This window comes from Melitaea cinxia, chromosome Z (assembly GCF_905220565.1).
Source record: "Melitaea cinxia chromosome Z, ilMelCinx1.1, whole genome shotgun sequence".
In the NCBI taxonomy this organism is placed as follows: domain Eukaryota; kingdom Metazoa; phylum Arthropoda; class Insecta; order Lepidoptera; family Nymphalidae; genus Melitaea; species Melitaea cinxia.
In genome coordinates, this window is record NC_059424.1 from 21,019,080 (window position 1) to 21,033,176 (window position 14,097).

At 31.8% G+C, this 14,097-nt stretch overlaps 1 protein-coding gene across 2 annotated transcripts; it reads right to left on the minus strand.

Moving 5' to 3' along the window:
* Positions 1–1,127: 1,127 nt before the first annotated feature.
* Positions 1,128–13,627, minus strand: LOC123669052 (ubiquitin-conjugating enzyme E2-22 kDa). 2 transcript variants are annotated; one of them, XM_045602716.1, is made up of 4 exons: positions 13,422–13,627; positions 7,216–7,368; positions 6,180–6,558; positions 1,128–1,715 (listed from the first exon to the last, which is right to left on the minus strand). In XM_045602716.1, coding segments are annotated over exons 1-4 (597 nt in total). In that variant the 5' UTR covers positions 13,485–13,627; the 3' UTR covers positions 1,128–1,713. The 2 variants fall into 2 exon arrangements, with proteins under 2 accessions (XP_045458672.1, XP_045458671.1); XM_045602715.1 differs by lacking the exon at positions 1,128–1,715 and having other exon boundaries at positions 5,338–6,558.
* Between the last annotated feature and the right edge of the window lie 470 nt (positions 13,628–14,097).

Below are 14,097 nucleotides of genomic sequence, written 5' to 3' on the forward strand. Positions count from 1 at the left end.
ACGACTTCGTCCGCGTGGAATAGTTACTTTGGACAGCATTTTTTGTACATATCTTTTGATTTATAAGCATCCTCGTTCGGGTATTTACATGTGCAACGCGAGTCTTCAAATTGACATAACTTTTTTATTTATAAACTGATTGACATGAAACAAACATTAAATGTTAAGTCAAGCTTACCACAATATAGTAGTGAACTACATCTAAATAGGATAAACCGTTCCTGAGACTAGCGTGCACAAACGTACAGAAAACAGACAAAAATTCTAACAATCATGGTATTGGGTGCTATTTGCGTTGATAAAGTTCCCAATAATATGTTTTCGACAAGCATTCGCTTTCGATTAAAGTAAGAATCATCAAAATCGGTAAACCCAGTAAAAAGTTATGCGGTGTAATACCACATAGGTCGACGAAAAAATAGTTAACCCAACTACTAACCAAATATGCATTATTAGATATAACTCAAAAAGTACTTGTCAGATAATGACACGCAATATATAAAGTTTGATGTTGTAAGCATTACGGGTGTAGGGCACAGCACGAAATATCCTACCAAAATCTGGAGCAGCCGACTGGGGAAATACCTCGACCTTACAGAAGATCACAGCTAAATAATACTGCTTTCTAGCAGCGTTGTATTCCTGAGTTAGGGGGCTCCTCGAGGATTGGGGTTAGGGTCAGTAACGCGCTTGCCTTGCTTCTGGTTTTGCAGTCGTCTGTAAGCTACGGAATTCGCTTACTATCAGGTAAGCCCTACGCTTTTTGTCGACTGAGTTATATAAAAAAAAGTACGATGACAAACTAGCGTACGCCCACCTGATGGTAAGGTTACCAATGCCTATAGACGCCTGTAACACCAGGAGCGTCGCAGACGCGTTTTTAACACTATATTCAATTCTACACAGGAGGCTTTGTCCTCCTTAGACACCACAGGAACACAACACTATTTGGGAGTATTATTATATAGCTGTAATTTTCAGTAAAATTAAGATACTTTGAGAAGGAAATTCCCTGCTGTGCGCTCCCTTAACAATGATAACATATATAATGATATTAAGAAGAAGAAGAAACACTTCAAAAATTAAGCCAAGTGAGCTGTCCAGCGGATAATAAAACAACATTTATCTTGTTAAGTAGCGTTTATTAATTCAATAATTATACGACACAAATTATTTGAAACAAACTAGGTATAGTGTTTTTAATTCTAAACATTCGTCAAGACATCACTATAATATCGTCATATATATTAATTGATATCAAATATTTTATTAAATAATAATATTCAATTATATTTAACATGTAAGAACTTTTTTGTGTCTATATTCATATAGTAAGTTTATTTGTATGTGTAAACATGCTTATCACATAGTCCTGTTGCTAGTTATATTTTATAAATTAGTTTATAAAAACAATCAACGTTTAATATGCTTCCATCAGCGTCGTGCAGTTAAAATCCTTTACTTCTTGGCCCAGTTGCTTGACATTTTATAGCCTATACACAGATAATATTATTAAAGATATTTAAGTGTATGATCATAATACGCGTAACAATTTTTTTGTCCGGTTTACAACAGAAGTATAGAAATAAATATCTTAAGACTTCTGTAGTCATACATTGCTAGAATTGGAACAATAATTAGTAACAGTAGTGCCAACAAACTGAATATAAAACAGGACCGGCTGTAGGTAGAAGGGACGTTTGCAGACTCTTGTCCTGAAATTTGTAAAAAAATTTGAAAAAAAAAATTAATCTAATAACTAAATATCTCTAATCACATTTTACTATAATTATAGATATTTTAAATTAATAACTAGTCTTAATATTAAAATGAACCAAACTTCCTAATGCCGGCTCTGTCTCCACCTAACATTTTGTACCTATTTAACCTAACCCCAGCTTTTAAAATTAAACCTCCCACACGAAACCTACTAACTCTACCGCAATAAAAGTTACCTAATTTATTTATTAATTAATAATAACCACATTAATCAAAATAAATCACATTATTTGACTATATGAAAATCAATATTTAAAAATTTGATTACGGAACTAATAAAAATCTATCGTTTAAGATAAGTACATTTTGTCGTTTTATTTACACTGGCATTAAAATGTCCATAGAAACATTTATTTTTCTTTGCTATAAAATAACTTTGTGTAACAAAATATCTCATAAAATGGCGCGAGATACATATTTGCTCAACTAAATTCACTTTCGAATAAAATCACACTAATTTTACGACTTTAATTATGTAATAACGAATCCCTAGTTTTCCAGCTACGACCATTGAAATATAGAAAAAGAAGAAAATGAATCTTTATCGGAAATCAGAATAATCAGTAACTACAATGGTACAAAAGAAGCGATACAAACAAGAGACATTAAATTTAAAGGCGGTTTCACCAGTTTTGGAAAAAAGTTTAGTCCAGCAAATAGACTTCATTGTCAGGAGTTATATATCAAAAACTATATTTATATAATCTATACATGTTGGATATCATCATCCATAAAATTCGTCCGTTCAAATTAGTTCTCTAATACCGGTGAAACAGGGCCTTAAAGACACGTTCTACATACCATATCTACGCATATATATAACAGTAAAATAGAGGCAGTAGTTTTGGCAAGAGATAAGCTTTTAGTTTTGCGTAAAGAAAACAGCTCATAGATCTAAAATAATATCGCTAACAGCGGGAGAGCATCAAGCGGGTATTTCGGAATTTATCGGAATGCAGCAAAATTGCATAAGGTCGGGATATCATGCACTTTGTGTGGTACACCCACACTACATTAGCCGTTTATATGTGGATTAGTCCAGTCTCTTGGACTATCGCTACTAAAAATTTACAAATTATCGTGCGTTAAAAATATAGCTTCCATTTTCCATTGACTTTTTGTACATAGCAAGTGGTATGTAGTACATGGCTTCATTCAATACCTCTTATTTGCATCCACTCTGTTTAACGTTTTGTGTCTTAATAATATGTCTGACTTGTTATTTATTTGAATTTAAGCAATCCAAGTTATATAAGCATTATGAATATATACAGGTTATATATAAATCACAATACTTAATTATCGAAGAGCGATCACTATCGATGATTATTATGTTACTATTCTAAATATTAACTAAATATCTTTAATATAATTAAAATTATTCGGTTTATTTATTTATTTACATACATGATTTTAATTATAATGAATAATAAATATTTCCGACGTTATTTTGGGACGTGTTCTCTTGACCCGTGTCTTGATAATAGCTATCATTTTTGTTTAGTACACCGTTCATTATCGATTTGAAGTAATCCAGCCGAATATTTTTTTTTAACGATTTTATATGAAATGTTTTGTTTCTTTTCATTAACTAGAAAAATATATCTGGCAAACTCAAAAGCTGCTCAGAGGTGATAAGGATAGGGAATTTTTATATCACCATGAAGGTTCGAGGGCCTAAAGATAATAAAAACGGCCACAACGTCAGTCAAAAAAATCAGAAAATAAGACAAAGGAGCAACAATGATTTTGCTTCTATTGAGATGTAATTTATATCAAAAATAAATTTTACGTTTTTACTAGCAAGTGATACATATTAATTTTATCTGTTGCTTTCACATAACGATTTATTACGACCGGGACCTGCAGGCCTAGCATGCGCGCCACGACAAAATTTTGTCTACCCCTTTTCTCGTATTATCTCTCTATGTCTACAGTAGCTAACATGCGTGCACGCGATACTCTTCTCGTTACGTCAAGAAGAGATAATCATTAAATTTTAGTGATCTGTGATATTTATCTCTACGGAAGCTAACACGACATCGTAATTTTGTCGAATTTTGTCGTTTTAGGAAGAGAAACTTCTCGTCTTCAATATTATCGACGAGAAAGACGATAAATAAAAAATAAATAAAACCGGGTGCCTATTTTTTGTATACCATGGCGTTTCCCTATTATAATTATATAATTTCGGTATACGAAGAGCGGGAAATGCGAAAAGTCGAGTGAAGTGTGCCATATAATGACACAAAAAACGTATTTGCGCCCTGTTGCTTCTTATTCTAAATAATAATAATAATAATACTTTATTTCAGACCAAAGTATAAGTCCATATTGGGTTAGTACAACAAGACAAGACAACATTCAGAATAAAAAACAAAACAAAATTATATTAAAAAAATCAATAACTAAAAATAAAATTAAATAGAATAAAAGTAAAATCAATAATCAAAAAAAAAAAAAAAATTCAAAAAATTAAAAAATTTTAAAAATTAAAAAAAAAAAAAAAAACAATGCGTGATAGAATTACAATTATCTAATGTGCGACAAGATATAAAGCACAACACGAGCATATTGTTTTACATATATAATTAAATTCATTTACTTACGCCGTTTTATTTTCCATATTAGATTTTTTAAATTAGATATACACTTTTTATCTTAGCCAAAAGGCCGAGAACATTGTTAAATAAAACATGTGTCACTCGTTTGAAATTGGTCAATAACCTTGTAAATTCAACTTTACGACATAAGAAATAAGAATGATATTCAGTTGTGATTATGGTTGATAATGTTTCTCTACTCGACAAGGCGAAGTCTTCGGAAGAGAATTTTGTCTCTCGTAGTGCGCATGTTAGGGTAATCGAGAAAATACTCGATGTAGACATCATCTCTCTCTCTCGTCAAGAGATATCTCGTTGCATGCATGCTAGGCCGGCAGGTCGAGCTAATGTACAAACTAACATAACAAATAATAAATCTGTACGTTGTACGTAATGTATCTGTAATTAATCTGTTTTAAGGTTACAGTAGAGAGGCCTCACGAGCAACACTTTATAATCTAAATCGGATTTTAGGCTCACAAATTGTTAATAAAAAAACTACAGGGACCGACCAACACATTGCAAAGATTTGTCTTAAAGCGATTATTCTGACGGAATTTATACAGTAATTGTTTCAAAAGTCATTGTATTTGTCTTTCTTGTATATCCCTTTATTTAATTTTCGTTACTTGTATGAAAAATAATTCGTACTCTCTGTTGGTTGAACTATTATAAGAGAGTGGGTTTTTGGAGATATCGTAGTCAATGTCAACTATGACATTGACTACGATACGACACAAACTAGTGTCTATGCCATGTTAATTTTCATTGTGTTTTCAATTTGTCTAACACATGTTTACTGGCATAGGTAAAAACAACATAAACATGGGTATAATTTATCTGACTAAATTAAATCACTACTACTATTTTTTATAAAAATTTTCATTAAAATATATAGTAGTTATGTATAAAATAATGATATAAAATAAAATTAAAATAAAATAAAATTCATAAAAACAATTAATAAATGATGTATTTCAATCAGCATAGTTTTAGTGTAGATTCAAAATTGGTTTTGTATCTATGAAGTCATGATTAAACATTTAAAAAATGCTAGTTGTATGTCAAAATTATACAATTAATTTTGTAGGTTAATTTTTTTTTACGTTTTCACGTGTTCGAGGTCGCATTTTCATTCTAATTTATTTTCATAATTGTATGCATATTATGTCGACATAATATGCACACGATTATGAAAAGAAATACGTCATTATTATGTAAAGAAATATGTCAAATACTCGGCTAGATTTTCGCGCGTTCTTGAAAATACCGTCATTAAACGGAAACTATTAATTTATTGTAAACATTTAAAAGTTGAAATTACAAAGAGGTATTAAGTACCCAATCGATTGACGGCATCTTTAACTTTTCACAACATAGCTGCTTTGAAAGAAATGTAATCGATAGTAGAGGTCTAACTTCTGCAAGTGTTCGAGTGTTGCCCGAGTTACTATATATTGCATTTGCCTAGGCGTACAATTTCATATGACGATTATCAAAGCTGGACAAAATTCGAGCAGAAATGATTATTGTGTACATTAACTATTCAGACAGAACATCCCATTATTTTCAGTTTGATAAAATATGATCAACAACAAATACAAGGACGATTACTAAGACAATTAAACAGAATGGATGTTACTTAATCTACTTGGCTATGAACATTACCAGACGGAACTCGACACGGAGAATAAAATAATCTTCAGAAACAAAAAGAAAATGGACGATGAACACAGGATACTAAGTAACGATATCGACCTTAGGGATTTTAAATTTTATAATTATTGGGTGACTAACAAAATAGCTGTTCCGTTGCCCGCTCCAGTTCCCAATCGTACGTAGATAGAGCTACCCTCGCTTGATGCTCATCTATACCCATATCTAGCAACCTCTGAACTTTCTGGTTGAATTCCAACACCGACATGGGACCTCCGGCGTATACATTTGTCCAATGTTTAGCTGTCATTTGGAATAATTGTGGATTTTCTCTATATTGTTTCGCAACGACCGCATCTTGGGGATCATTTGGTTCAGCGGCAGATAGCAATGCTTGTATGGACAATAGGACGGTTCTCAAAGTTAATGCTGCCGCCCACTGGTCTTTAAGAATATCCAAGCAAATAGCCCCCGTCGCTGACGATACGTTGGGATGCCAGATCTTCGTCATGAATCGGATCTAAGTGGAAACGATTATAAAATTAGTTTAATAACAAAAAAATTGTAATCACCAAAGACATAAGTGGCCATACGTAACAAAAGTTTTGTGAAAAACGTTTACTCCCTTATATCTAAGAACGGCAGATTAGACAAATAAATACTTAATAAAAGAAGATTTGACTTTAGCAGTAATATCGATAAATAGATTATTTATTCCTCTAGTTTATCGAATTCAGTTCTTTAGATACAACCTTATCTATCTTTGATTCTTTAAGAGCGATACAATGTCAAAAAATTAATAAAAGGAATTATTTTATAATAATGGAACAATCGAATACAAAATCCATAATCGATAATATCGAGATAGGATTTCCTATGGTGATACATACGTTCTGAAAACGAAAACCATAGCAAATTCATGGAGAAAATTATACTTCTTTTAATACAATTAAAAATAAAATCTTTTCCTAAAATTTTAAATAGACCTCTTGTAATACTTAATTATATTTAATCTGGACAAATAGACTCTTTGACGTATGTTTATTACTTTGTAAGAGAAAATATACATTAGAATACCACACAAACTTTTTTTTTTATCTTTCAACCTTGAAATCAGTTCTCAATGGTTGCCTTTTGTGTATCTACGTATGTACAAAACAATTATCTGAAATCTCACCTTGGGCGGATTGAAAGGATAAGTTTCAGGTACTTTGATCTCGAGCAGGAAAGTACCGCCTTCATACGGAGTATCCGGGGGGCCAGCGATTTCACCTTGGAGTTCCGTCCAGCAATCATTAACCAATTCCAGCTTGATATCGCCACCCGCCACCTGCAAACCCATTTCAATACTATAATTATGCAGGTTTATATTACCCTAGGGGTCATCTATTAACCAAGTGAGGCTTGAAAGAAAAGAGGGGGGAAGGCGTCCGGAAAAAAGCACGAAAAAGAAATTTGTATCAAAATTTTTGAAAATTTAAGCAGATTATACATATATAAGATAATATTCACAAAAAAACGTGATTTTAAGGTATAGGATTAAAAAGTTGCTCACGTCACGTGATAATTGGACGGTACCAATATTTCAAACGCATTTGTCTCTAAAAAAATGTCTCTGTTTGGGTGCTTGAAGTTCACTCCTTACGAAACGATAAAATGCCCGATATTAAAAAATATGAGGAGTGAAATTGTATGAAAAACAACAGCAGTGACGCTTGGATTTTTGCTGACGAGCAACGATTTACAGTACTATTTACATATTATAAACTGGTCATCAAAAAAATCGGCCCACCTGCGTTTTTACCGATAATCACGTTTTTTTTAAACAAATCACAACAAAACTTTTTAGTACTGAATAATGTTTTATTGAACTTGTTTATTTACAACAATTTAATCACAATTAAAACATCAAAATGTTTTTTTTTAAGATTTTGATTTAAAAATCAGAATCTTTAATTTTACACGATTTTTTGATTAATTTTTAATACGCTCTAGTTTTTTAGTCTTAAATGGTATGCATACAATTGTTGCAATTTAATATTGCGTATTCCCTCCTCTTGCTCGAATGACGGCCTGCATCCGCCGTTTTAATGACCTTATCAAGATTTTAATGGTCTCTTGAGGGATTCGGTTCCATTCTTCCCTAATGGTGGTTTCCAGGTCTCCTAATGTTGTAGGGACTGGATTACGGGCTCTAACCTTTTGTTTTAGGGTGTCCCACATATGCTCTATAGGATTGAGATCGGGGCTTCTTGCTGGCCAGGACATTACCCGAATGCCAACCTCTTGAAGGTAATCGGTGGTGATGCGCGCTACGTGTGGTCGTGCATTATCATGCATTAATTCAAAGTTTTCTCCAATATAGCCGGCATAAGGCATCACATGGTCTTCTAAGATCTCTGTGATATAGCGTGCAGCAGTTAAAGCACCTCTTCGTATGAAAACCAGCTCCGTCCGTCCAGTCAAAGATATTCCACCCCAAAACATTACAGAGCCCCCACCATAACTGACAGTTTCCCTTATGCAACACTGGGTATAACGTTCACCTGGCCGTCGCATGACATTACGGCGTCCATCAAAACCGTGTAAAGTCATTCGACTCTCATCACTAAAAAGAACTGACTCCCATTGGCCTATGGTCCAGTTGATATGATTACGTGCGAATTGAAGTCTGGCTTGTCGATGAGCTGTGGTCAATTGAGGTCCTGTTGCTGGCTTATGTGGTCTTAAATTCTGCTCACGAAGTCTCCTTCTTACAGTACTGTCACTTATAGCCACCCCCCGATCTTCGCGTAAGCGTCGCTGGAGATCAACACCAGATAGGTGTCGATTCCGTAGAGCTGATAACACTATAAAGCGGTCATCTCTTTGAGTTCTCACTCTATGTCTTCCAGATCCAGACCTTCTTCGATACTGCCCAGTCTCCAGAAACCTTTGGTAAACTCGCCGAACTGCAGAACGGCTCAGATTTAACCTCCTGGCCACGATACGTTGACTTATGCCTTGTTGCAGCAAAGCCACAACTTGGGCCGCCTCAGCTTCTGTAGTGTTCATTATTTTTAGTCAAAATGAATCAAAATACAGCCACAGTAAATAAACTTAACGGACTCAAAGAACGATTCGAATTTGTTACGATGTAAAACCATCAAATCAGTACTCAACAGTGTTTCTGTATAAGAAATGGTTAAGTACCTTCAAGTTCAATAAGATTTACGACAAATAAGATGCCAAACATCGTAACCGACCCTCAAAATAAAAAACAAACGTGTGAAACAGCTTATCTGTGAAACAATCGATAAATATTAAACAAAAAGTGGGTGGGTCGATTTTTTTGATGACCTGTGTACCTTTTATAAGATATAGGTATAATATTATACAAGCATTTACTGTATCGAGACTAATAACAAGCGTAAATTTGTATTTTGATTTAGTGTTTTATTTTTTAATTTGACTATAATTTTATTGGAACGAAGTTCCTTACGGAAGGCCTGACATTTGGCTGGGCGTGCGAACTGAAAAAAATATGATACTAAAACCGTAAGAAAAATATATAATAACTAATATATATAAATTTTTTCAGTGTCACAGATGGACATGGACATGGACATGGACACGGACACGGACACGGACACGCGCACGCGCACGCGCACGCGCACGCGCACGCGCACGCGCACGCACACGCACACGCATGCATACAATCACATGTATATTTTATTTTATTTAGTTAACTATTGTTTTTTGCTCTGTATTACACTTCACGTCTAATTGTGTAAGTAAAATTGATTCCTAGAGGGGAGAACCCTGTTATTCTGAGATACAGTTTTATCTTACAAGTTCAGATAACAGGTGCACTTTAATTGTGAATACATTTAGTGATATCACCTTAATTGTAAAAGTGTGAATTGTACCTTTTATTTGTTAAGAATAAAATACTTTTTAAATTATTTATGTAATTTTATACTGTCGACAAAAATAAATAAAGCCATATGTTTTTTATTTCACTTCATAGTTTATTATTATTATTTTGTTTGATTTATTTTATTTTACGGTATTTGTTATTTTCTAAAATACTAAATTTCCTAAATACTTTTATGTACTTAATTAAAAACCAATCAACAAAATTAAAAAGAAAATCAAGAACTAGAAAATATATATAAAATTCAACATTTTTTCAAATTGTGTTTCTTCTATACTATTTTTTTATTTTAGGACATTGTAATTTTTAAATACCATAGAAGGAGTAAACACTTGTCACGTGTCAGACCTAACACACACCAATTTTCAATCTTTTTAATTTTTTCATCGTTGTTATTCTAGTTAGGATAATTTAATTTTATATCAATTGCTCTGTCCTGTTCTGTTTGAAAAGTGAACTGTATTTCTACATGAATATTTTTTTTTCTATTACTTATCTAATATTCTTGTATCAAAAAATAAATTAAAAAAGGACCTTTTGCAATTGAAATTCTTTAAATCAAATAATATAATCACGTACAATTTTATTGTTTCAAGAGACATTAACTTGAAATGTTTATAATAATCGATATAATGACAAAACATTTATAAAAAGAAACCATTAATTGCTACATTATAATATTCAAGACATACATACGAACACAGCACATACATTCGAACACAGCACATACATTCGCAGAAAGCAACATAAACAAACAAAAGCAAACATATTTACACACACATACATATTCTTATAATTTAAGCCACTCTATTTTAGTTGTATGTTTATGTAATATACTAGTTGTTTACCACGGTTTTACCCGCAATAATTTGAGGAAAAGACATACTAGAATATTATATAGTCTATAGCCCTATAGCTTTTCTTAGTAAATGGACTGTCAAACACAAAATACAATTTTTCAATATGGTGATCTTTATACTATTAGTATAAAAAGAGTATCTGTTAGCGAGCGAAGTAAATAACAATACATATTATATTTTGTCATAAATACTGTGATTGTCAAGGCCCGAGCTAATGGAGAGCTAATGTGGGTTGTGCGACGTATTATTGTAACCACTTCAAACTTGTTGAACTTTGACATACAGCTCACAATCTTAGAGCTATTGTAATGTAGATGTAAATATATGCTTTGCATACTACCGTTACCGTGTTAAAACAGTAAAACTTTTTGTCTTAATGAGGACTTGATTTCTATGATCAAATAAACATTACAAAAATATCCCTTAAAACCAACAGCTTTCAGGATTTAACTCTATAGATTGTCATTGAAACACAAATTTATAAATAAGAGTATTGCAATTGTGTATTAATCGTACTGATGTTTTGTTGTTGTACATACATGTAATACACAAGCACATATACCTATACCATAGCAAATGTCTGTATGACCTATTAAAATGCTGGTCATGAGACCCGCAATTGCCAGCACATGGCCAGTACTGTAACCGATACCCCAAAGGGTTGTTATTACATATATACTATAGTTGTTACTTTTTAATTTTCAAACAAAAATAATCATTTTTGTAAATTAATTTCATTCGAGGTGTACAGACATTCAGATTTTTTGGCAACATCGAGTTGTTTTCATGATGAATGTGATGATAATATAGTTATGTATATGTGTATTATAAACATAGCTAATTCAATATATATATTAAACATAAAGACAACACAAAAACTACATCAACACACAAAATGCTTTTTTTTTTTTTCTAAAAACTGTATATTTACTAAACAATAATTTTGACTAACGAAAATAAAATTATCAATGTCAAATAAAATTATCAAATTCCAATTTCCCCAAAATAAGATTTTACTTAAATGTCTTTGTTAGGTAAATTTTATACTGGCACATCGCCAAATCCGTGGCTATTTGTAAGTGAATAATATAATGACTCGGATTTTTAAATGTATTGATGATCAAAATAACTACGGACAAAGGGACAGAGATAACATGTATTTGAATGACCAAAATTGTGTTATTATTAGATTTGAGAAAGAAATTTAATGTTTTTGTGACCGACTTCAAAAAAAGAGGAGGTTACTGAATTTGACTATTTTTTTATTTATGTTATTAACTTCGTCATTTATGAACCGATTTTGATAATTCTTTTTTGTTGGAAAGGTGATATCCCCAGTTTGGTGCCACGATAAGGAAACCAGGGTCTGATGATGGGATCCCAGAGAAATCGAGGGGAACTCGAAAATCCCCATAACTTTTTACTGGCTGTACCGATTTTGATAATTTTTAATTTAATCGAAAGCCGATTTTTATCATGTGGTCACATTTAAATTTCATCGAGATCCGATTACAACTTTTGAAGTAATCTTTGATAATTAGTATTTACTTGACTAATTTTTCGTCTACCTACGTTGTATTACTGGTCGATATAATTGAAGTTGTTTTTTTTTCGTTTACCAGCAAACACAATTATTGTGTCTCTCTTTAAAATACTTATAGGACTGTGGTCATGGCTAGTTTTATTATATCTTTGGTCTTCAAGATTGAAATGTTAATCATTAAATATACTTTTATTATGAGCCAAAAACTAAACATATAACTGCTAATAATGAACTATTATTTCATTTCTACCTAAAATTTTATTTTGTCAATTTGTATAAACCAATGTAAGCATAATCATACCTGATAGAAGGCAGAGATAAGGACTAAACTGGAGTACTCTTACTTAGAACTCTATAATACATATTTAGAACTGTTTTATTACTATTTGACATAGAAACAAGCTTATAGCAGATTTTACTGACAATATGTAAAAAAATTTAAACAGTCCTAAGAATTTCTATTAAAACATGTTTTCATATATTAAGACATTTTTCCTAGAGATCCCAATCTTCTTTTTCATGACAGATTAAAATATAGTGCAGAAATCAGACACAGATAATGAACAAAACATATACTAATTTAAGGCAAGGGCAGGCGAAATTTATCACAAGAAAAAACACAAATACATTCAAGTAGCATTTTACAAAGTATACACTCAAAGTTGCACATTTCACTTGCTCCACAACACTCGTAACGTAATTAAATTAATAGTTAAATCGATAGAATAAAGTTTTTTATAACGTAAATAATTACAAATTTTCTTTTATAAAATACCCGCCAGTAATATAAAACTTTTAATTACTTGTTTTGACAAGTTTATACGAACAAAACTTGATCAATCTAAAATAAAGAACATGCTGATTCATGCATCGTTAAAACAAAATTAAACAAATCAAAGTTTTTAAAACCTCAAAAATAAAGGATACAACCGTTTAATTGATTTCGCAATACTTAGCTGCAAACTTAACCATGCCAGTTAAGTATGACAGTGATACAGAAAAGTGCAAGTAACAGCTAAGAAGTTACAACAAGTTTTAATATTCGTTAAAGATTCAAATCTCACCTCCTCACTTTTCATAACTTCCTTGAACTCCCTTTTAATACGTTTTGCAGCTATATTTGCCATCTTGGTAATTTACTAAAACTGTAACTCTAAAGACAAACAGTGAGGGAGAATGCAGATTTTGTTTGGCAGCTACCACAGACTGCTTAAGTGTACTGCAAGCGAGACCGATACCTATTCTGACTACAAATGATTAATAGTTAAATCTGAATGAGATATTTTAGAACGAATACATGAGTGAGTTTTACAAATGAACTGAAGAATGATTGATGAAATGAAATTGACTATTAAATAATTGCTTATCTGTAAGTTTCGTTTAAGAACCAATTTTCGTCTAGTTTAACAGTAGAATCGAATATTAAATTTTAACACAAATAATGATATTTATGCATTTTAATGTAAGTTTTTTAATAAAGTATGAAATTGCTCGCATAGTTCATAATTCACTTTCTCCTCCCACTAAATAAAAATATTAACTATACTTAATAACAATAAGTTACTCATAACACCTGTACATAAAAAACTTAAAAAGTTAATAATGATTAATTAACACATTCCTCACTTCCTATTTTTTAGCATTATCTATGAAAGCTGTTTGTTTATAAAATAAGCTTTCTTAGTTCTATACTTCTATTTCATTCGTTCTAGGGTATAGACAATCTTTATTTTCATTCAT